General features: G+C 38.8%; 1 protein-coding gene and 1 long non-coding RNA gene across 2 annotated transcripts; one reads left to right on the top strand and one right to left on the bottom strand.

The window, feature by feature from the left end:
- Positions 1 to 502: 502 nt before the first annotated feature.
- On the bottom strand, positions 503 to 1450 carry LOC134484904 (olfactory receptor 5V1-like). The gene has a single exon (XM_063280770.1). It carries the CDS (start codon positions 1448 to 1450, stop codon positions 503 to 505), a length of 948 nt encoding a protein of 315 aa, XP_063136840.1.
- An 18655-nt stretch (positions 1451 to 20105) lies between these two features.
- Positions 20106 to 26055, top strand: LOC134485149 (uncharacterized). Its single transcript, XR_010063098.1, has 2 exons — positions 20106 to 20629; positions 24152 to 26055. It is a non-coding gene; the product is annotated as an uncharacterized LOC134485149 (long non-coding RNA).
- The last annotated feature ends 230 nt before the right edge of the window (positions 26056 to 26285 follow it).

Here is a 26285-nt window from a genome sequence, read left to right as displayed (position 1 = left end):
ATAAATTTATGAATATTACAAGAAGTAAGTAGAAACAGGCACAAAGGTAAACTATGTACAATGGAGAAAATACATACATGCAAGCAAATCCTAATGTTCATAAATAGAAACAAAAATCATCTTAAACTAATAAAACATAATTGGAAAAATTGAAGATCTGTAACTACATGATAGATATAGAACAGAAAATACATAATACAGACAAAAGCTAATATAATTATAAACATGCATGTACACATAGATAATGAAATAAGTAACACAACAATAAATTCAGATTGCATACTAAAACTATAGTCTTAAAGATTTTCATATTTTAGTTACAAATTTAAATTTAAAATGTATATACAAATATGGATAATAATATCTAAATTTATATGCATGTTTGGATTTAACTTCTTTCTCTGCATTCATTATGTTTTACTGTTATGTTATACATTATGTTTTATTATTTTGCTATTTGGTTCTGTATATTCATTTTAAGGAGAGCTTGAGAAGTCTTATATTAACCTTTCTGTGAACATATCCTAAGATGTAAAACTTTTCTGAGTGCTCCTTTTACTTCTGTGTTTCTTAAGCTGTAGATAATGGGGTTTAACATGGGGGTGACAACTGCATACAACATAGAGATGAGTCTGTCTCTGCCAGGAGAGTGTTGACTGGAGGTTGGGCGGATATAGGTAAATATAGTTGTGCCATAGAACAAGAAGACTACAAGAAGATGGGAAGCACATGTGGAGAAAGCTTTGCGCTTCCCTTCTGCTGACCGGATCTTTAGGATGGTGGAAACAATGTATATGTAGGAGATCAAAGTGATCAGAAAAGCACCAACCCCAAAGATACCTCCCACCACTAAAACAAGCATTTCTGCCACATAAGTGGATGAGCATGACAGGGCCACCACAGGTGGAATATCACAGTAGTAGTGGTTAACTCTATTAGACTTGCAGAAAGACAGGCTAAAGGTGGACATTGTATGGACAAAGGAGTTCAGAAACCCAGCTGCCCAAGTCCCAAACAGCAGCTGCACACAGCGAACCTTGGTTATGATGAGAGAATATCGCAGAGGGAAGCATATGGCCACATAGCGGTCATAAGCCATCACAGCCAGCAAGAAAACTTCTGTCCCAGCTAGGGCCACCAGGAAATAGAGTTGCAAAGCACACCCAACATAAGAAATTCTGTGATCCTCAGCCAACAGATTCTTGAGCATCTTGGGGACAGTAGCTGATGGGCAGAATATGTCCAGCAGAGACAGATTTGTCAACAGATAGTACATGGGAGTTTGAAGCTTTCTCTCAGTCAAAATGGCCAACAGGATGACCCCGTTTCCCAGTAAAGTGATCTGATAGATCATGACAAAGGCCACAAAGAGTGGATAGCGTACCTCAGGGAGGTCAGAAAGCCCTATGAGGATGAACTGAGTCACTGTGGTAAGATTGTAGACAGCCATCTGTTCTCACTTAAAGGATGTTTCTAAGGGAAATGAAAGCAAAGAATGCAGGTTAGGGTGACAGGGCAGGGAGCTCTGGGATAACAATATCAGAATAATAGTCAATATAATTGCTCCTCTTCAATTACAGACTTTAGTTCTTAACATTTCTGTCCAAAATTTTGTGTATTCATGTTCTTCTTAAAATATTCATTTTCTGTTTGTCATCTTTAAGAAGTCCTCTGAGACCCTAACAACATGCTCTTGTTTAAAATATTCATTATCCATTTGTCATCTTTAGGAAGTCCTCTTAGACTGTAACAAGAACTTGAACGTATATCTTCTTTATAACCATTAGCAACCCTTAAATTATACAATTTTATTCATGAAAACTGATGGATTTCTCATATGCCCATATATTTGCTTCATTTCGACTTATCTTAATAGCCATAAGTTTATGTACTCTTTCAAAATAAATTAATATAACATAGTTATATAATGCATCCATTAATATATCTCATTTGTTTTGTGCATTTGTTGATACATAAATTAGATACATATTAGGAATTTTCAAATGCATAGAAAAGGAAGTCATTCATAAAGACTTTCTCCTCCAACCAAGTATCTTCACTTTGAAAGAATAAATATAAAAATGTTGCTATGACTTTAAAATCATATGTTTTAGATACAAATGTTAGAATTAAACTTCATTGGGTACATTCAACATTAGCTGAAATGTGCAGAGAAGGGGAGATGGAGCCTATAAAGACCACCTCCAGTAGATAGGCATGGTCTCTGATCAATGGACGGTGCCATTCACCCATATCAAAGTTTTTAATCCATAAATGTTCTTGTCCAAGTGAACAGGGATGAAAATGGAGTCAAAACTGAAGGAAGAGACATCCAGGAACTACCCTACCTAGGGATCCAAGCTGTCTACAGACACCAAACGCTGAAACTGTTGCTGATGCTAAGAGGTGCTTACTGCAGGAACCTGTTGTGGCTGTTCCTTGGGAGGTTCAGCCAGCAACTGAACAATGAAGATGTGGATGTTTGGAATCAAACATCAAACTGAGCTCAGGGACCCTAGTGGGAGAGCTGGCAGAAGGACTAGAGGAGCAGAGGAGGATTACAACCCCCCAGGAAGAACAACATCAGCTGGTCAAACACACCCAGTGCTCCCAGGGACTTGACCACCAACCAAGGAGTATATAGGGAGGGATCAATATATCAGAAGATGCCCTTGTTTGATATTAATGGAAGGGGTGACCCTTGGTCTGTGGAAGTTTGCTGCCCCAGTGTAGGGAATGCTGGAGTGATAGAGCAGGAGAGATTAGGTGTGTAGGGAAGCACTCTCATTGAGGCAAAGGGGAGGAGGAAAGGGCACACACAGAATGGAGGGTTTGTGGAAGTGTAAAGGGGAAGTGAGGTATCATTTGAGATGTAAAAAATGAAATTATTAATAAAAAACAAAAACAAAAATTTCAATACATGAAAATAGACAGAGAATCAATAAAGAAAACACACTGGGGGAAATCTGGAAATGAACAATTTGGGGATGGAAACAGGAAATACAAGGGAAAGCTATATCAATAATGGAAGATATGGAAGAGAAACACTTAAGCATCGAAGATACAATAGAAGAAATAATACATTGGTGAAATAAAATGTTAAATCTAAAAAATTTGCAGCCCAAAACATTCAGTAAATCTGGGAAACTATGAAAAGATCAAAACTAAGACTAATGGGAATAAAAGAAGAGGAAAAAACAGAGCACAAAGCACAGAAACTATTTTCAACAAAATTATAGGAGAAAATTCCCTAACCTAATGAAGGAGGTGCCTATAAAATTAAAAGGGACTTGCTTTCCAGCCTGCACCTTCCTCAGAGGCAGATTATCAGCTTGTCTGCTCCTCTGAAGATGCCACAATTCAAAAGCTTCCCAGGACATCTGCTGCACGAAGGGCAACATGTAACCAGCTTCTCTGCCCTCCTGAAGACACCACAGTCTGAAGGCAACCCAGAGATCTGATGTACCCAGGGCAACAGACCCCACAGTCTGAAGGCCTCCCAGGAGATCTGAAGCATCCAGGGCAACAGGGCAGCTCATCTGCATGTCTGACTCTATGAATACCCATAGTCTAAAGACCTCCCAGAAGATCTGCTGCACCAAGGGCAGCACACTCCATTGTCTGAAGGTCTCCCAGAAGATCTGCTGCAGCAAGGGTCACAGGTCTCCCAGGAGACATTCAGCAACCTAGGGACACAGAAGGCAGGCTACAGACCTAAACACCCAGGCCACTTAATATCAAAGATAACCAAATGGTGAGAGACAAGAACAAGACCATAAGCAACAGAAGCCAATATACTTTCACACTATTAGAATCCAGCTTTCCCACCACAGCAGGTCCTGGACACCCCAACACACCTGAAAACCAGGATGCTGTCTTAAAATGTTATCTCATGAAAGAAATAGAGTCCTTTAAAGAATATATAAATAACTCACTGAAAGAAATACAGGAAAACACAGGTAAACAGGTAAAAGCCCTTAAATAGGAAATAAATAAATGACTTAAAGAAAAACAGGAAAACCCAACAGATGAAGGAACATAAAAAAGCAGTCCAAGACCTACAGAGATAGAAATGGAGATAACCCTAGAAATGGAAGCTACAGATGCAAGCATCAACAACAGAATACAAGAGATAGAAGAGAGAATTTCTGGCATAGAAGATACCTTAGAGAATATTGACACAATGGTCAAAGACAATTTAAAACATAAAGGCTTCCTAACACAAAACATCCAGGAAATTCAGGACACGGTGAAAATAGCAAATCTAAGAATAATAAGAATAGAAGAGCACAAAGATTCTCAGCTCCAAGACCAGAAAACATCTTCAACAAAATCATATAAAAAACTATCCCAGCCTAATGAAATGTACCATATTTGTGGTACATAAATGTACAAGAAGTCTATAGAACATCAAGTAGATTGGACCAGAAAAAATTTCTTCTCATCACATAATAATCAAACAATAAGTGCACAGAACAAAGAAAAAGAAAAAAGGCCAAGTAACATATAATGATAAACCTATCAGAATTGGACCAGACTTCTCAACAGAGACCCTATAAGCCAGAAGGGAATGGACAGAGGACATAGAGACTCTAACAAAACACAATGGCTGTCCAGGCTACTATACCCTGTAAAACTAATCATCAAAGATAAAGGAACCAAAATATTCGAGGACAAAACCAAATTTAAACAATGTCTATCCCTACAAAGGATTCTAGAAGGAAAACTGCAACACAAGTAGGGTACTCGCACCAAAGTGTGGGGGGGGGCGGATTAATCATCTCACAACAAAATCAAAAGGAGAGAATTTCATATACATACATAATGCCACTTACAACAACAAATAAGCAGGAATAAACAATCATCTGTCTTTAATGTCCATCAATATCAATGGACTCAATTTCCCAACAAAAAAGACATAAGCTGACAGACTGGATATACAATAAGGATTCAGTGTTTTGCTGCATACAAGAAACACACCTCAATAAAAACGACAGGGACTAACTCAGAAGAAAAGGCTGGAAAAAAGTCTTCCAAGAAAAGGGTACTAAAAAATAAGCATAACTTGCCAGCCTAATACCAATAAACTAGACTTTCAACCAAAAGTTTTAAGTGAGATGGAAAGGATACTTCATATTCATCAAAGGAAAAATCAACAAAGAGGAAAATCTCAATTCTGCAATTGCAAGGGCACCTGCATTGATAAAAGTAACTTTACTAAAGCTCAAAATACACACTGAACACAAAAATAATAGTGGGAGACTTCAAAACCCCACTCTCACTTAATAAACAGGTCATTGAAGTAGAAACTAAACAGAGACACAGTGAACTAATAGACGTTATGAACCAAATGGATTTAACAGATATATATATATAGAGAGAGAGAGAACATTTCACCATAAAACAAAAGCATATAACTTCTTCTCTGCTCTTCATGGTATCTTCTCCAGAATTGACTATGTAATTGCCTACAAAACAAATTTCAACAGATACAAGATGATTGAATTAATTCCAAGTATCCTATCAGTTCACCATAGACTAAGGCTAGACTTCAATAACAACAAAAACAACAGAAAATCCACATACAACCTACAACAACACACCTGGCATGTTTAGGTATGAGCCTTAAATTCCTGATCTCTTAAATACTTTTTATAGTTTTCATGGAAACTAAACCACTCTCTACTCAGTTACAACTTGGGCAGGGAAGAAATAAAGAAATTAACGACTTCCTGGAATTCCATAAAAATTATGGCACTGCATACCCAAACTTATGGGCCACAAAGAAATTAGTGCTAACAGGAAAATACATAGCGTGAAGTGCCCACATAGAGAAATTGGAAAGATCCTACACTAGCAATTTAAGAGCATACCTGAAAACCCTAGATCAAAAAGAAGCAAATACACCCTACCTAATTCATTCTATAAAGCCACAAATACTTTGATACCTAGACCACACAGAGACTCAACAAAGAAATCAAACTTCAGACCATTTTTGCTTCTAAATATTGATACAAAAATACTGAATAAAATTCTAGAAAACTGAATCCAAGAACACATCAAAACCATCATTCACCATGATCAAATCTGCTTCATCTCAGGGATGCAAGATTGGTTCAATATACAAAAATCCATTAACGTAATCCACTATATAAACAAACTCAAAGGAAAAAAATCACATGATCACCTCATTAGATACAACAGCCCTTTATGTTAAAAGTATTTAAAAGATCAGGAATTCAAGGCTCATACCTAAACATAATAAAAGTAATATACAGCAAACCAGCCAATATCAAGTTAAATGGAGAGATATTTTAAGTAATCCCACTAAAATCAGGGACAAGACAAGGATGCCTGCACTCCCTGTATCAATTCAATAGAATACATGAAGTATTTGTATGGGGGGATACAAGTGGAAAAAGAAGAAGTCAAGGTATCAAAATTGCAGATGATATGATAGTATACCTAAGTGATCCCAAAAACTTACCCAGAGAACTTCTACAGCTGATAAACAACTTCAGCAAAGTGGATGGATATAAATTTAACTTAAACAAATCAACAGCCTCCCTTCATACAAATGATAAACAGGCTGAGAAAGAAAATAGGAAAACAACAATTGTAGGGCGCCCTCCAGTGGTGAATGATGGTACTGCGCATGCACAGGTTTTGCACCTAGTGTCAATTGGCTGTTGATATGCTAATGAAGGGCGGTACCATGCTAATGAGGTGATTCATTCTCCACCAATCCCTGGAGGACAAGTAGTGGGGTGATAGTGGGGTGACCCGTGCCCCACCAATCCCTGAGAGATTATTAGCATACTGTTGTGTATATAAGGCGAGCGACTTTGCCGCTCATGGTCCCCCGTATCAGCAATGAAGATGTCCTGCAATAAAGGCTGTTGACAAGGATCCGACAGTGTTGAGTCTTCCTTGCTGGCCGAGGTGGGCATGACAAACAACCTTCAAAATAGTCATGTATAATATAAAAAAATCTTGAGGTAACTCTAATCAAGCAAGTGAAAGATCTGCTTGACAAGAGCTTTTAAGTCTCTTAAGAAAGAAATCTAAGAAGACCTCAGAAAATGGAGAGATCTCCAAGGCTAATGAATTGATAGGATAAACATAGTATAAATGGCCTTCCTACCAAATGAAATCTACAACTTCAATGCAATCCCCACCAAATTTCAACACAAATCTTCAAAGACATGTAAAGATCAACTCTCAATTGCATCTGGAAAAACAAAAAATCCAGGACAGTGAAACAATTCTTAACAATAAAAGAACTTCTGGGAATCGCCTAAAGCTATATTACAGAACAATAGTGATTAAAACCTGCATGGTATTGGTACAGAGACAGACAGGTTGATCTGTAATAGAGCTGAAGATCTAGAGATAAAATCAGTCTGGCACTTCCTCAGAAAATTGGACGTAGTACTACCTGAGGAACCAGCTATACCACTTCTGGGCATATACTCAAAAGATGCTCCAACATATAAGCATTCATGCTAATGGAAGAAATATTAGCAGAACAATAAAAAACTAATTTATTTTATGAAATTAATCAAAAGCAGTGTTTTTTACTATTTTATTGTTTTTCTCAGGGAGATTTCATGACACCATAAGTTTGTAAATGTCACACTATGGGAATCTCTCTAGAAACAAGATAAATTGTGTGGGTCATTAATTAATCATCCACCTAGAAATTGTGACTCAAAAACTGACAAACAACAAGCTAACCCATAAACTACCATAATTAGAAAAATAACCAGCAATAAAACATAGAACAAATTTTAGTTATATCCTACAGGACAGCCATAAGACACATAGAATAATTTCTAGTGCTCAGCGTCCCTAGAATAATTTATCCCCCAGGATAAACTAAAATATGTAAATGAAATGTGCTTTTACTGCTTGTCTAGATTCCCACTGAAATAATCATTCTTCACATAATCAGGCTTTGTATAAATGGAAAAGGAACAATTAGCATTTTATCCCCTAGATCATCTGTCTTTTATTGTCCAAAAGCACTTGGGATTATTCAAATCCCAAAAAAGAAAGGAAAGCAACTAGAAAATACCATCCAGAGTGAAGTAACCCAGACCCAAAAGGCCATGCACAACATGTACTCACTAAAATGTGAATATTAGACACAAATGTAAAGAATACCTAGGATACAATCTACAGAACTCAAGAAGTTTAACAAACTCATGGACCCAAGTGAGAATAATTCAATACCACTTGGAAGGAAGTAGAAAGTAACCATGGGAGGCAGAGGGAGGAAGGGACCTGTGTTGGAAAGGAGAGGGAAAGGGGGAAAAGGAAACATAATCAGATATTGGGGGGAACAGCAGAGATGCCCTGAGGACCAGCAGAATAAATGACCTCTCTGCCCACCTTCATCAGATCTTCAGGTCCTGAACCATAACAAACTTTCAAGTTCAGAACCGTACAACCCAAGAGGCCTGCAACCAAGTCCTGCACCAATACCATCAAGGTTCACCCCCTTCCTATTACCTACTAAAAAAGGACCTGATGACTAAAAACCATCCTGATGACTAAAGGTTCTCGAAAGAACACAATCAACAAAAGTCAGGGCACACTCTTGCTCTTCTCTTGCTCTCTTGCTCTTGCCCTCTTCCCCTTTTTCCCTTCTCTCCTCATTCCCCTCTGCCCTTCCCTCCATGTGCTCATGGCTGGCCTTTACTCCTCTCCTCTCACTCTCCTCTCATTAAACCTTTCTACATGGAAAAATATCAGGGCACAAGGACACCTTCAGAGCACATCTACCCTTTTCTGCAAGCAGATATCCTAACACAACCAAAGAACAAAATATCGACCTTAAATCCAATTTTATAAAGATGATAGGGGCCTTTAAAAAGGAAATAAACAAATTGATTAAAGAAATACATGAAAATACATTTAAACAGGTAAAGGTCTTAAAGAAACATATAAACACTTAGAGACATACAGTAAAATGCCATTAAACAGATGAAGGAAATAAATAAAACTGTACAAGATCTAAAAATAGAAATTAGAAGAAATAAAGAAAACATAACTGATAAAATCCTGGAGATGAAAAACCTACGTAAGGGAACAGGAAAAACAGATGCAAGTATTGCCAACGGAATCCAGGAGATGGAATCTCAAGTGTAAAAGATACAATTGAATAAGTTGATACATCTGTCAAAGAAAATGTTGAATCCAAAAAATTGTCTGACATAAAACATCCAGGAAATCTGGGATAGTATGAAAAGACCTATCCTGAAAACAATAGGAATAGAAGAAGCTGGGCTCCAAGACCCAGAAAATATTTTCAACAAAATTATAGAAGAAAACTTTCCCAACTAAAGAAAGGGATGCCTCTAAACAAACAAGAAGCTTGTGGGACACAAATTAGAGTTGACCACAAAAGAAATCCTCCTGCCACATAATAAAAGAAGCAAAAAATCTACAGAACTAAGAAAGAATATTAAAAGCAGAAAGAGAAAAGGGCCAGGTAACATGCAAAGGTAGGTCTCCTCTACAAGGACTGTAAAAGCTAGAAGGGCCTGGACAAGTTACAAGTTATCTTGTAACTTCTAAAAAACCTCAGATGCCAACCTAGACTATAACATCCAGCAGAACTCAGTGACCATAGATGGAGAAAAGAAAATATTTCAAGGCAAATCAAAATTCAAACAATATCTATCAACAAATACAGCCCTACAGAAAATAAAAGAAGGAACATTCCAATCCAAGGAGGGTAACTACATCCAAAAAATTACAAGCAATAATAATTCCATACCAGCAAAAAAAGACAAGCACAAACATGCACACACATACACACACACATACACACACATATATACACACTAACACAACCAACATCAAAATAACATGAAATAACAATCACTTTTCACTGATATCTCTCAACACCAATGGACTCTACCACAATAAAAGAAACAGGCTAACAGAATGGTTACAAAACCAGGATCCACCATTCTCATGGTCCACCCTATTTGGCAATTTGTAAGCTTCTTGTATGTTTTTGGGCATCGTTTTCTCTAGGTTAGGGAAGTTTGCTTCTATACTTTTGTTACTACCTTCCTCAAGAGAACACAAGTGACTCAGGCTCTAAATTCAACTATTGACAAATAGGATCTCATAAACCTGAAAAGCTTCTGTAAGGTAAAGGACACTGTCAATCAAAAAAACATGGCAACCTACAGATTTGGAAAAGATCTTTACCAACCCTACATCCAATAGAGGGCTAATATCCAACATACACAAAGAACTCAAGAAATTAGACTCCAGAGAACACAATAAACCTATTAAAAATAGATGAAGAACTAAACAAAGAATTCTCAATTGACGAATCTTGAATGGCCAAGAAAGACGTAAAGAAATGTTCAAAATCCTTAGTCATCAGGGAAGTGCAAATCAAAATGACCCTGAGATTCCACACCAGCCAGAATGACTAAGATCTAAAACTCGGGTGATAGCATATGCTGATAAGGATGTGGAGAAAGAGAAACACTCCTCCATTGCTGGTGGGTTCATAAACTGGTACATCCATTCTGGAAAACAGCCTGGCAGTTCTTCAGAAAATAATAAAGAGTTCGACCTGAAGACCCAGTTATACCGAACCTAGATATTTACCCAAAAGATGATCCAAAATATACCAAGGATAAAATGCTCCAACATGTTCTTAGCAGCCTCATTTATAATAGTCAGAAGCTGTAAACAACCCAGATGTCCCTCAATTGAGGAATGGATGCAGAAAAATGTGGTACATTTACACAATGGAGTACTACTCAGCTATTAAAAACAATGACTCCATGAAATTTGAAGGCAGATGGATGGAAATAGAAAATATTTTGAGTGAGGTAACCGAGTCACAAAAGAATATACATAGTATATACTGACTGATAGGTGGATATTAGACCAAAATCTGGGAATACCTACAATACTACTCACAGACATTATGAAGCTCAAGAAGATGAAAGACAGAGGCATAGATGCTTTAGTTCTACTTTGAAGGGGGAACAAAATAATCGTGGGATGTAGAAGAAAATAGAAAATAGGAGGGCAGGATCAGGTGCGGTAGGAGTAGTACAGAACGTCAGTAAATTGAATGGAGGTGTATAGCTGTCCAGGATGGGAAACTGAGGGTAGCCACAAGAAAGTACAAGATGGCAAGGAAGCAAGAGTTTCCCAGGACCCAAAGGGGATGACATTAGCAAAATACCCCAAAAAGTGGGACTAGAACCTGTAGAGATAATATCCACTGGATAAGTATGGCCCCCAGTTAAGAGATGGGACTACGTACCCATTTCAAAAATTTTAACCCAGAATGGTTTCTGTATAAAGAAAATGCAGGGAAAAAGGATAGAACAGAGACTGCCCCACCTTTGGATCCATTCCATCTGCAGATACCAAACTCCAAAACAGTTCCTGATGCCAAGAAACACTTGCTGAGAGGTGCCTGGTATGACTGTTTCCTGAGAGGTTCTGCCAGAGACTGACCAATACAGTTGCAGATGCTCACAACCAAACATCAGACTGAGTACAAAGACCCCAATGGAAGAGTTAGGGGAAGGACTGAAGGAACTGAAAAGAATTACAATACCATAGGAAGAACAACAATATCAATTAACTGGATCCCCCAGAGCTCCCAGGGACTAAACAACGAACCAAAAAGTACACATGGTGGGACCAATGGCTCCAGCTGCATATGTAGCAGAGTATCACCTTATCTGGCATCAATGAGAGGGGAGGCCCTTGGTCCTGTGGAGGATCAATGCCCCAGCAAAAGGGGCTGCTACAGTAGTGAGGCAAGAGTGGGTGTGTATATGGGTAGGTGGGATGGTGCGTCCATGCGTGCACCCTCATGGAAGCAGGGGAGATGGGATAGGGGTTTTGTGCAGGGGAAACTAAAAAGGGAGGTAACATATGGAATGTAAATAAAACAACCAATGAAAAAGAAACATACCTCTGCAATAAAAATGAACATTACCTTAGAGTAATGTGCTAGAATAATGTTTTCTAAGCAAATGGACCCAAGAATTAGACTGCAGTAGTCATTCTAATTGCTAATAAAATAGATGTTCAAACAAACTAATCAAAAGAGACAGGAACAGACATGTCATAAACATCAAAGAAATATTCTAACAAGATGATTTCTCTATTCTATACATCTATGCCCCACCAAAAGTGCACCCACATTTGTATATAGATACATTGCAGGGTTGGGGATTTAGCTCTGTGGTAGAGCACTTTCCTAGCAAGCACAAGACCCTGGGTTTGGTCCCCAGCTCCGAAAAAAGAAAAAAAGAAAAAGAAAAAAAAGATACATTGCTAAAGAGTACATTGCACATTGAATCCCATACATTAAGAGTAGACACTTTGATACCTCATGCATATCACTTGGCAGGTCATCTAAACAAAAATTAAACATAAATAATGACACTAACAAACATTATGAATGAAATGGACCAAACAGACACCTATAGAATATTTCAACCAATCATAAAAGAATATGCCTTCTTCTCAGCACTTCATGGATCTTTCTCAAAAACTGACCATATAGATGATGACAAAACAAGCTTCAACAAATACAAGAAAGTTGAAATAATGGCTTGTATCTTATCAGACCACCATGATTTAAAGCTGAAATTCAACAACAGCAGAAGCACCAGAAAGTCTACACACTCAAAGAAATTGAACCACTATCTACTCAGTGATCTCTGGGTCAGGGAAGTAATAAAGAAAAAAATTAAACCTTTTATAATTCAATAAAAATGAAGATCCAACATATGAATATTATGGGACACATGGAAAGCTGTGCTAAGAGGAAAGTTCATAGCACTAAGTGTCTCCATAAGGAAACAAGAAATTTCTCATTGGCGATTTAAACTCCACCTGAAGTTTAAATCTCTAGAAAAAGAAGCAACCATACAAAAGAGGAGTAGAGGTCAGGAAATAATCAAAATCTGGCCTGAAATCAGTCAGTTAGAAACAAAGAAACAATAAAATGAATCAATGAAACCAAGAACTGGTTCTTTGGGAAAACCAACAAGATAGACAAGCCCTTAATCAAACTAAGCAGAAGTCATACAATATCTAAATGAACAAAGTCAGAAATGAGAAAGGAGATATAAAAACAGACAATGAAGAAATTCAAAGAAACACTAAGTCTTACTTCAAAAACCTGTACTCCATTTTTTTAAAATTTCAACAAAACAGACAATTTTCTAGACAGGTGCCACTTCCTAAAGTTAAATAAAGATCAGATAAACTATTTAAACAGTCCTATAACCCCTAAAGAAAATGAAGCAGTCGTTAAAACTAAAAATCATCCCAGGGCTGGATGGTTTTAGTGCAGATTTCTACCAGAATTTCAACAAAGAGATAGTACCAATACTCCTCAAACTATTCCACAGAACAGAAACAGAAAGAACACTGCCAAATCTATTCTATGAGGCCACAGCCACCGTGATACCTAAACTGCACAAAGATTTAACAAAGAAAGAGAATTTCATTTGTCTTATGGACATTGATGCAAAAATAGTAAATAAAATACTTGCAAACTGAATACAGAAAACAATCAAAGGCATCATCCATCATGAACAAGTATGCCAAATCCCATGGATAAATGAATAGTTCGATATATGAAAATCCATCAATGTAATCCACCATATAAACAAACAGACAGAGAAAAAAAACCATATGATCATCTCATTAAATGTTGAAAAATCTTTTAATAAAATACAACACCCCTTCATGTTAAAGTGTTAGAGAGATCAGGATTGTAAGGCAAGTATAAAACATATCCAAAGAACTATACAGCAAACCAATAGCCAACATGAAGATAAATGGAAAGAAACGTAAAGTAATTCCACTAAAATTGGGGAAAAGGCAAGGCTGCTCACCCTCTTATATCTCATCAATACAGTACTTGAAGTTCTAGCCAGAGAAATAAGAAAACTAAAGGAGATCAAGAGGATAAAAATTGGAAAAGAAGAAGGCAAAGAATTACTGAAAAAAACACCAATGGCTTATGCTCTAAGATCAAGAATCGACAAATGGGATCTCATAAAACTGCAAAGCTTCTGTAAGGCAAAGGACACTATGGTTAGGACAAAACGGCAACCAACAGATTGGGAAAAGATCTTCACCAATCCTACAACAGATAGAGGCCTTATATCCAAAATATACAAAGAACTCAAGAAGTTAGACCGCAGGGAGACAAATAACCCTATTAAAAATGGAGTTCAGAGCTAAACAAAGAATTCACAGCTGAGGAATGCCGAATGGCTGAGAAACACCTAAAGAAATGTTCAACATCTTTAGTCATAAGGGAAATGCAAATCAAAACAACCCTGAGATTTCACCTCACACCAGTGAGAATGGCTAAGATCAAAAACTCAGGTGACAACAAATGCTGGTGAGGATGTGGAGAAAGAGGAACACTCCTCCATTTTTGGTGGGATTGCAGACTGGTAAAACCATTCTGGAAATCAGTCTGGAGGTTCCTCAGAAAATTGGACATTGAACTACCTGAGGATCCAGCAATACATCTCTTGGGCATATACCCAAAAGATGCCCCAACATATAAAAAAGACACATGCTCCACTATGTTCATAGCAGCCTTATTTATAATAGCCAGAAGCTGGAAAGAACCCAGATGCCCTTCAACAGAGGAATGGATACAGAAAATGTGGTACATCTACACAATGGAATAATACTCAGCTATCAAAAACAATGACTTTATGGAATTCATAGACAAATGGTTGGAACTGGAAAATATCATCCTGAGTGAGCTAACCCAATCACAGAAAAACACACATGGTATGCACTCATTGATAAGTGGCTATTAGCTCAAATGCTTGAATTACTCTAGATGCATAGAACACATGAAACTCAAGACAGATGATCAAAATGTGAATGCTTCACTCCTTCTTTAAAAGGGGGAACAAGAATACCCTTAGCAGGGAATAGAGAGGCAAAGATTAAAACAGAGACAGAAGGAACACCCATTCAGAGCCTGCCCCACATGTGGCCCATACATATACAGCCACCCAATTAGACAAGATTGATGAAGCAAAGAAGTGCTGGCCGACAGGAGCCGGATGTAGATCGCTCCTGAGAGACACAGCCAGAATACAGCAAATACAGAGGCGAATGCCAGCAGCAAACCACTGAACTGAGAATAGGACCCCCGTTGAAGGAATCAGAGAAAGAACTCGAAGAGCTTGAAGGAGCTCGAGACCCCTTATGAACAACAATGCCAAGCAACCAGAGCTTCCAGGGACTAAGCCACTACCTAAAGACTATACATGGACTGACCCTGGACTCTGACCTCATAGGTAGCAATGAATATCTTAGTAAGATCACCAGTGGAAGGGGAAGCCCTTGGTCCTGCTATGACTGAAGCCCCAGTGAACGTGATTGTTGGGAGGAGGGCGGCAATTGGGGAGGATGGGGAGGGGAACACTCATAAAGAAGGGGAGGGAGAGGGATTGGGGGGATGTTGGCCTGGAAACCGGGAAAGGGAATAACATTCGAAATGTAAATAAGAAATACCCAAGTTAATAAACATGAAAAAAAAAGAACTGAGTTGAAATTTTGATGAGGATTGCATTGAATCTCTAGACTGCTATTGGCAAGATGGCCATTTTTACTATATTAATCCTGCCAATCCATGAGTATGGAGATCTTCCCATCTTCTGAGATCTTCTTCAATTTCTTTATTCAGAGAATTGAAGTTCTCATACTGATTTTCTCTTGCTTGGGTAGAGTCACAATAATGTATTTTATGCTTTTGTGACTATTATGAATGGGGTTGTATTCTTAATTTCTTTCTCAGCTTGTTTTACTTTTGAGTAGAATGTTTGTTTGATTTAACTTTATATCCAGCAACTTTGCTGAAGTTGTTTATCAGGCTTAGTAGTTGTCTGGTGGAACTTTTTTTATACTTCAACTATACTGTCATATCATCACAAGTAGTGATACGTTTGTGTCTTTCTTTCCAATTTGTATACATTTTACATCCTTTTGTTGTCTGATTGCTCTGGCTAGGCCCTCAAGCACTGTATTGAATAAGTAGGGGGAAAGTGAACAGCCTTGTATAAACCCTGATTTTAGTGGGATTGCTCAAGTTTCTCTCCACCTATTTTTATGTTGGCTAGTGGTGTTTTCTTTATTGCTTTTACTATGTTTAGGTATGAGTCTTCAGCTCCTGACCTTTCCATGACTTTTAATATGAAGGGGTATTGAATTCTGTCAAATGCTTTCTCAGCATCTAATGAGATGAACATTTTTTTAAAATTTGTTTATATAGTGGATTATATTGATACTTTCCTGTAGATTGAACCATCCCTGCATACCTGGGATGAAGTGGATTATATTAATAGTTTCCTGTATATGGAACCATCCCTGCATACCTGGGATGAAGCATATTTGACCATGATGGATGATCACTTTGATGTGTTATTTGATTTGATATGTAAGAATTATGCTGGGAACTTTTGTGTAGATATTCATAAGGGAAATTAATTTGAAGTTTTCTTTCTTTGTTGGGTCTTTGTGTGGTTTTGTTATAAGCATAATTGTGACTTCATTTTGTGAAATAGTCTGGACAATATTGGTATTATGCCTACTATGAAGGTCTTATAGAATTCTCCACTAAACCATCTGGTCCTAGGCTTTTTTCTTTGGTTAGGAGAATTTTAATGCCTGCTTCTATTTCTTTAGGACTTATGAACAGTTTCGATGGTTTTCCTGATCCTAATTTAACTTTGGTACCCTGTATCTATCCAGAAAATTGCCCATTTGATCCAGATTTTCCAGTTTTGGAGACTATAAGCTTTTGTAGTAGGTTCTGATGATTTTTTTTAATTTCCTCAGATTCTGTTGTTATGTCCCCCTTTTCATTTCTGATTTTGTTAATTTAGATACTCCTTTTGTGTCTTCTGGTTAGTCTAGCTAAAGGTTTGTCTATCTTGTTGATTTTCTCAAAGAACCAGGTCCTGGATTTGTTGATTCTTTGTATAGTTCTTTTTGTTTCCACTTAGTTGATTTCAGGCCTGAGTTTGATTATTTCCTGCCTTGAACTCCTCTTGGGTGTATCCACTTCTTTTTGTACTAGAGATTTTAGGTGTTCTGTTGAGCTGCTAGCTTATGTTCTCTCCAGTTTCATTTTGAGACACTCAGAGCTATGAGATTTCCTCTTAGCACTCTTTCATGTTGTCTCATAATTTTGGGTATGTTGTACCTTCATTTTCACTAAATTCTAGGAAGTCTTTAATTTCTTTCTTTATTTCTTCCTTGACCAGTTTTTCTTTGAGTATAGCAATGTTCAATGTCCATGTGAATGTGGGTGGGATTTCTGTCATTTTTTTGATATTAAAATCTGCCTTTATCCATGCTGATCTGATTGCATGCATGGGATTATTTCAATCTTCTTGTTTCTGTTGAGTCCTGTTTTGTGACTGGTTATATTGTCAGTTTTGAAGAAGGTACCATGAGCTTCCGTGAAATAGGTATATCTTTTGTTGTAGGATTAAATGTTCTGTAAATACCTGTTAAACCCATTTAGTTTATAATTTCTGTTAGTTTCTCTATGTCTCTGTTAAGTTTTTGTTTCCACGATCTGTCTATTGCTGAGACATGGGTGGTAAAGTCTCCCACTATTATTTTGTGAGGGGTAATGTGTGCTTTAAGCTTTATTAAGGTTTCCTTTATGAATGTAGGTGCCATTACATTTGGTGCATAGATATTCTGGACAGTGAGTTCATCTTAGCAGATGTCTCCTTTGATGATTATTAGGTGTCTGTCTATCCTTTTTTGATAAGTTGTGGTTAAAAGTTGATCTTATTGACTATTATAATGGCTATTCCTGCTTGTTTTCTGGGGCCATTTGCTTGTAAATTTGTTTCTCATGCATTTTCTCTGAGGTACTGTCTGTTTTTGTCAATGAAGTATGTTTCCTGTATGCAGCAAATTGCTGGGTCCTCTTTATATATCCAGTCTCTTAGTATATGTCTATTTATTGAGGAATTGAGTCTATTGATGTTAAGAGATATTAAGGAATACTGATAATTTTTCCTTTTATTTTGTTCTTAGAGTTGGAATTATGTTTATGTGGCTCTCTTCTTTTAAGTTTGCTGCAAGAAGATTATTTCTTGCCTTTTCTTGTGTGTAGTTTCCCTCCTTGTGTTGGAGTTTTCCATTTATTATCCTTTGTAGGGTTGGATTTGTAGAAAGCTATCGTGTTAATTTTGTTTTGTCATAGAATATCTTAGTTTCTCCATCTACGTTAATTGAGAGTTTTGCTGCATTTAGTAGCCTGTGTGGACATTTGTGGTCTCTTAGGGTCTGAATGACATCTGCCCAGGATCTTCTGGCTTTCATAGTCTCTCTTGAGAAATCTGGTATAATTCTGATAGGTCTGCCTTTATATTTTACTTCACATTTTTCTCCTACTGCTTTTATTATTCTTTCTTTGTTTTGTGCATTTTCTGTTTTGACTATTATGTGAAGGGAGATCCAATCTCTTTGGAGTTCTGTAGGCTTCTTTTATGTTTCTGGGCATCTCTAACTTTATGTTAGGGAAAATTTCTTCTATAATTTTGTTGAAAGTATTGACCGGCCCTTTAATTTGAGAATCTTTCCATATATATATATATATATATATATATATATATATATATATATATATATATATATACATATATTATCATATATATACATATATATATATATGAAATCTTTCCATAATATATACATATATATTATCCTTAGGTTTGATCTCATTATATCCTGGATTTCCTGTATATTTTGTGTTAGGTGCTTTTTGCATTTTGCATTTTCTTTGATGTTTGTGTCAATGTTTTCTATGGACTCTTCTGCCCCTGATATCCATTCTTTTATCTCTAGTATTCTGTTGGTGATGCTTGTATCTATGACTCCTGATCTCTTTCCTATGTTTTCTATCTTCAGAGTTGTCTCCCTTTGTGATTTCTTTATTGTTTCTATTTCCATTTTTACATCCTGGATTGTTTTGTTCAATTCCTTCACCTGTTTGGCTGTATTATCCTGTAATTTTTAAGGGAATTTGTTTTTCCCTTTTAAGGGCTTCTACTTGTTTACATGTGTTTTCCTGTATTTCTTTAAGGGAGTTATTTATCTCCTCCTTAAAGTCCTCTATCATCATGATAAGATGTCATTTTAAATCCAAATCTTGCTTTTCCAGTGTGTGGGGATACCTAGTATTTGCTTTGGGCTCAGATTATGCCAAGTAGTGTCGGTTTTTGTTGCCTATGTTCTTATGCTTGCCTCTTGCCATCCTGCTGTCTGTGATGTTAGCTGGTATTTTGTCTCTGACAGTGGCTTGAAGTCCTGTAAACCTGTGTTTCAGCATTTCTAGAGACTGACTTTCTCCCTGTGGGATCTTGGTACAGAGAACTGCAGGACTGGTTTAGCTCAGGCCACAGGCAGAAACCAGAAGGGACCTGTCCCAGACTTTTCCTGGGTTCTTGTGTCCTGACAGCTTCAGGCTGGTCCCTCAGAGCAGAAGTGTGGGTCTTATTTCTGCTCTCAGGTGTGTCAGAAACTCCTGGAAACAGGATTTAATCTCTAGGCACAGGCAGAGACCAGAGACCAGTCCTTGACTGTTTCTAAGTTTCTCTGACAGAATAGTCTAGTGGGATTCACTTTGGGCCAAGAAGGTGAGCAGAAATCATGGTGTCCCCTGAGCTCTCAGGATTGTCTTTACTTCTGAAAGTTGAGTTCTCTCCCCCATGGGATTTGGGTCAGGGCTCTGTGGGATTGGGTCAACTCCGGGAACAGGCCCAGTCTGTACAAAGTTTTCTTTATCCATACTTCAGTTTAGGGTCATACATGTTGTTTTCAGTTTCTGACAGTTACAAATAAAGCTTCTATTATCAGAGTTGAGCAAATGTTCTTCTGGGTATATACCCAAGGGTAGTATAACTGTGTCATGAGGTAGTGCTATTTTAAATTTACAGAGGAACAACCCAATTGATATCCAAAATGGTTGTACAAGTTTGATCTACCACCAACACTGGAGAAATGCTACCCTTGCTCTGTGTCTTACTGTAGAGAGCGGCGCGGCGAAACAAAGATGGCGCCGACATCCAGCCTTGTCTGGATATAAACGACTTACTGCGCATGTGCAGGCTTGTCCCCTTGCTAGGGCTCCCTCTAGTGGTGAACAGCGGTACTGCACATGTGCAGTTTATTCACCAGGTGTTAGTTGACCGTTAATATGCTAATGAGGTGATTCATTCTCCGCCAATCCCTGGAGGACAAGTAGTGGGGTGATCCAAGCCCCACCAATCCCTGAGAGATAATTAGCATACTGTTGTCTATATAAGCCGAGCGATTTTGCTGCTCGGAGTCCCTGTTCAAGAGAGCTGTAACACTAAGAGAGCTGTAACACTAAGAAGAGCTGTAACACAGTAAAGGCTTGCTCGCAGAAGAATCCTGTTGCCACGCGTCGTTCTTGCTGGCGGGACATTGGGCGCGCGACAAGTGGTGCCGAGACCCGGGAACCAACATCGCCGGTGCCAGGGGACCCTTCAGTGTGCTGAAGAGGATTCAGAACTGCGAGAAGGTAAATTAAAAGGTAAGCTTCGAGAGGCATGCCCCTTTTTGGAAGAGAGCATGTCAGAAACGGAGCAGAGTGAGAAATTAGGCTTCGAGAGGCATGCCCCTTTTTGGATTTAAGAGAGCATGTCAGAAACGGAGCAGAGTGAGAAATTAGGCTTCGAGAGGCATGCCCCTTTTTGGATTTAAGAGAGCATGTCAGAAACGGAGCAGAGGCAGAAACGGAGCAGAGTGAGAAATTAGGAGCTCAAATTAGGAGCTGGCAAAAAGAAAAAGGTTACTAAAACAAAAGTGAAAGAGATACAAAAGGCGGAAGAAATGCCGCTGGAGGAAAAAATAGGCGTACCCCGGAGGATGAAGTACAAGTCATCCGGAGAGGATACTTTGTATCCATTAAAAGAATTAGAAGCCTTAGAACGGGCTGGCAGTGACTCTGAGCAAGAGTTGTCAGAGTCCGAGGAGGAGGAATTAGAGGAAGAGGCAGCCATATATGAGGAAGAAAGATATGGGCCTAGGTGGAGAGCCACTGTGAAGAAACCTAAAGTTATGGATCCTTTGTGGGCAAGGCTGGTAATTTTGTTTCTTTTTTTCTTTGTGTGGGATAGAGAAGCCACTGACAGCAATCTTAAGCCCGGACCAAAACCTCTTTGGCAAATGGTCCCTGCCTGCTTAGAGGATAAACAATGTGAGGAAGCCGTTAGAGCCGTTAGGACAGGTCAGAGGGTCCTTGCAGAGCAACAAAGTATGTCAGAGGGAGAAAAGGTCTCCAAAGAAAAAGAGAAAAGAAAAGGAGATAAAAGGAACAGAGAGAAGGCAGAGATAAAAAAAGAGGATAATCAGGACCAGGAAACAAATAAGATATATTCTTTAAAAGCCTTGACCTTAGAAATGTCAGACAATCTAGAAAGCATCACCGACAGCTTAGAGAAAGTGAAACTAAAGGTAGAACCATCAGGTCCCGGGCCTCCCGCAGAGCAACAAGGGAAGCGCAGGACTCGACCTCAGTTCGACCACCAGACTCATATTGACCCCTCGAATGGGAACTCAGGTGGTGGATACAGATTTTAAAGGCCCCAGTAAGCAGAATTCAGAAGGATCACAGAAACTGAAAGCATGTGCAAAGATAAAGATTTGGGGTATTGGTAGTGGACAAGGTAATAATGGTAAAATGTTTTTGTGTATGTGTTCTTTTAGAGTTATGTTAAAATCTAGAGAAGCAAAGTCGATTCTCATAGATGCTTCTAGTCTTTGGACCCTGACTAGAGACAGTTTACACCCTGGACAAGAGAGAGAATGGGGTTGAGAAAAACATTCCTCCCGAACTCTCCACAGATGCTTTGGCAAAAGAAGGAAATGAGCTTAAACTTTTTGGAGCTCTCCTGGGAACAGAAGGAGGTGGGAGACGTCTTGCCTCCTTGCTGGCTCCTATTGGAGAAGTGCTTATTTCTGGTTCTGGGTTCTTTAGGTAGGATGTTTGGGTCCTTTTGGTGGAACACCATCTAGTTCTTTTCCTCTGTGTCTATTGTCTGTCCTTGGTGCACCAAGCTGTCCATGTATGTCAATTTATGTCTGGGTTTTGCTTCTCCTTGCTTGAATGTTTTGTGTTTCATGTTTAAAAGAAAAGGTTAAAATTTTAAATGCTGGTTGATTCACCCATTGATGTAGCTTTAACTCCTTTCAAGAAAGGAACAAATAAATAAAAAGTTTCAATTGGCTTTTGGAGCCTGCATCTGTAGCTAGAAGCCTAAGTCGGCTGGGCAAGCTCCCCAGGGGGCTGGCTAAATGTTTACACTAGCCGATCCTAAAGACACAAGGAGCTTCACAGCTTCTAAGGTAACGGAACTGATCGCTGTCTCTCTTAGAAAAATCTTTGACTGTGATTATTGGACTCAACAGGTGACAAGGTGTTTCTCTTAAAACTACAGCTAGAAAAAGTAAAAATGGTGATTGATTTAAATATTAAAGGTATGTGTAGCCACTTCATTTTTGTTTTCTGATTGGTTTTAAATGTATAAATATTCTCTACATGCCTTGGTTATGGACTATTGGCTTTTAAGTTATTGGATATGGTTAAAAAAATGTAACATTGGTAACAGAAAGTTGACATAAAACTGGAAAATTTGGATGGAGTCATTCTAGATAACATGTGGCATGAGCCAATCTAGGGAAACAGGTCTAAATTGGGATGCCTTTGCTACAATTTTTTACTGAACATCCAGTGATTTTTCCAAAGGTCACTGCCTCAGAGCCTTTGTCTGGAGCGTTAAATATTTATACAGATGGCTCCAAAACAGGTGTAGGTGCCTATATGGTTGATTCTCAAGAACCAGTATTAATTCAATATAGTCCAGGCACCCCCCAAATTACAGAACGTAAAATTGTATTGGAAGTTTTCAAAAGATTTCATGATTTTTTTAATTTCTGACTCTGCTTATGTAGTTAATGCGGTGCGCTCACTTGAAATTGCAGGGCCAATTCGGTCGACTAGTACTGTATGTCAAATTCTTTTAGAATTACAAAATTTGATTTGGGCCAGAAAAAATAAAATTTTTATACAACATATTCGAGCCCATACTAATTTGCCTGGTCCCATGACCAGTAATAACACCCTGGTGGATGCTAGTACTCGTAGAAAGTTTATTTTTCATGCCACTCCGGTTGATCTCGCTAGAGGATTTCATCAAAAGTTTCATGTACCTGCTTTTACTCTTCAACAAAAATTTAAAAATCTCTAGAGCTGCAGCTTGTGATGTGGTGTTAAGTTGCCAAAATTGTGTTCAATTTCACCACCCTCCTCATGTGGTATTAACCCTCGTGGTCTGATCCAGCTAAAACTTTGGCAGATGGATGTCACACACATATCTCAATTTGGAAATTTAAAATATGCTCATGTTTCTGTTGATACCTATTCCGGTATTATACATGCTACTCTGATGACTGGTGAAAAGGCTCGTAATGCCATTAGCCATTGCTAAAACTTTGGCAGATGGATGTCACACACATATCTCAATTTGGAAATTTAAAATATGCTCATGTTTCTGTTGATACCTATTCCGGTATTATACATGCTACTCTGATGACTGGTGAAAAGGCTCGTAATGCCATTAGCCATTGCTTAGAGGCATGGGCAGCCTGGGGAAAGCCTGATAGTCTCAAGACAGACAACAGGCCTGCCTACACTGCAAAGTCCTTTCAGGCATTTTGCCAGACAATGCAGGTCAAACATACTACAAGATTGCCATACAATCCCCAAGGTCAAGGAATTGTGGAAAGAGTACATCGTACCTTAAAAGAGCTTATACAAAAACAAAAAGGGGGAATTGCCAGCAGCTGAACACCAAAAGAACAACTTTCTTTAGCTCTTTTTACTCTAAATTTCTTAATTCTGGATGCGCATGGCCGTTCTGCCACGGATCGCCATGCTGCTACTACACCTATAACTAATGTAGAAGTAAAGTGAAAGGATGTCTTAACTGATGAATGGCGTGGCCCAGATCCCGTGATTTCGAGATCTAGGGGAGCGATTTGTGTTTTTCCGCAGAATCAAGAAAATCCAATTTGGGTACCTGAGCGTTTGACTCGAAAATTGCCTTCTGCTCTTCCTGAAGATGAGACTACGAACCCTACTATTACTACTGGGAATGGTAATACAGGTTAATTCTCTCACCCTGTGGGCTATTGCCAGATCCTGGCCAGTACCCATGCCAGTTCATAGCAATTCTACTGTTTTGAGAATAAGACTGACAAGCATAATCTCTGGTCTTGGTTTCAATGGGTGCTGTCCAATGAGCAAGGGGCATATACATCCCTGACCCCATTTGCTAGGTTGATGGGAGAGAACTTCGTGCTGTATAATGTTTCAGCTACCAGAAAAAGGTGATACCAGGTTGATCAATATTCAATATAATAACCTCTTGGTAAATAATACTGCCACTAGTACTTCAGTATGTGCTAGATCACCTTTTTTCTGATAAGCACTAATGTAAGCAGTGGTGCTTTAAATTGTAATAGCTCTGATGTAGTCTGCTATTTAGCTGAATGCTGGGATGGCACTAATGACACCGCAGTGATGGTTAAGATTCCCTCCTTTGTGCCAATCCCAGTGGAGGCAAACCCAGATAGCTTTCCTATTCTTAATTTGCTGAGAGCCAAAAGAGATTTTGGAATTACGGCAGCCATAATTTCAGCCATTGTGCTGTCTGCTGCCACAGCTACCACAGCTGAAATCGCTATGACCAATCAAATACAGACGGCTGAGACTGTCAATCAGATTGTAGAAAGAACTGCAGTGGTGCTAGAGATACAAGAAGAATTTAATACCCATTTGGCATCTGGCCTTCTATTAGCCAATCAAAGGATAGATTTAGTTCAAGAACAAATTGAAGCACTGTATCATATGACACAGCTGTCTTGTGTTTCCTCCCTTAGAGGTTTATGCATTATTCCTTTGTGAGCTAACTTTTCTCAGAATTTTCAACAGAGCAAAGAAATCTCGAATTATCTGAAAGGAAACTGGTCCATGAAAGCAGAGCAACTATCAAGACAATTGCTGATGCAGATTGCTGTCCTCAACAGCACTAGGCTGGACCCCATCACAGTTGAAGACTTTACCTCATGGATTACCAATGCTTTCTCCCTTTTCAAGGAGTGGGCGGGCATGTTTGTCCCGGGGAGCTATTGTCCTCCTGGGATGCGGAGTAGGTCTCTGGCTTATTGGCTGTTTAAAAAGAGAACATGCCAGACACAAAATGGTTGTTTACCAGGCTATGACCACCATTAAAAAGGGTGCTTCTCCCAACATATGGCTGGCCTCTTTGAAAGATCAAGAGTTCGCCCTAGATCATTTTTGTCACAGTCATGTGGAGTCATTGTATCCAGGGACGGGCAACTTTCCTCGAACTCGGACCAACCTAAGACACGGGGCCCGGTGGCGATAGGGTAACTCTATGACGGGTAAGGCCGAGTTTGGATGAGAACGACCTAAGACAGGAGCAATGACAAGATTGACGTGACACCCAGATCTAGACCAGTCATTTTATTAAACAAAAAAGGGGGAGATGTAGAGAGCGGCGCGGCGAAACAAAGATGGCGCCGACATCCAGCCTTGTCTGGATATAAACGACTTACTGCGCATGTGCAGGCTTGTCCCCTTGCTAGGGCTCCCTCTAGTGGTGAACAGCGGTACTGCACATGTGCAGTTTATTCACCAGGTGTTAGTTGACCGTTAATATGCTAATGAGGTGATTCATTCTCCGCCAATCCCTGGAGGACAAGTAGTGGGGTGATCCAAGCCCCACCAATCCCTGAGAGATAATTAGCATACTGTTGTCTATATAAGCCGAGCGATTTTGCTGCTCGGAGTCCCTGTTCAAGAGAGCTGTAACACTAAGAGAGCTGTAACACTAAGAAGAGCTGTAACACAGTAAAGGCTTGCTCGCAGAAGAATCCTGTTGCCACGCGTCGTTCTTGCTGGCGGGACATTGGGCGCGCGACATCTTACCCAGTATGTGATCTCATTTGAGTATTTGATCTTAGTTTCGATCTGCTCTTCTGATAGAAGTAAGATGGTATCTCAGAGTTGTTTTGATTTTCATTTTCCTGATAACTCAGGACATTGAACGTTTAAGTGTGTCTGTGTCATTTGTGATTCCTCTGCTGAGAATTCTTTTTCATTC

This window comes from Rattus norvegicus, chromosome 1 (assembly GCF_036323735.1).
Source record: "Rattus norvegicus strain BN/NHsdMcwi chromosome 1, GRCr8, whole genome shotgun sequence".
Classification (NCBI taxonomy): domain Eukaryota; kingdom Metazoa; phylum Chordata; class Mammalia; order Rodentia; family Muridae; genus Rattus; species Rattus norvegicus.
This window is presented reverse-complemented; position numbering and strand designations above follow the sequence as displayed.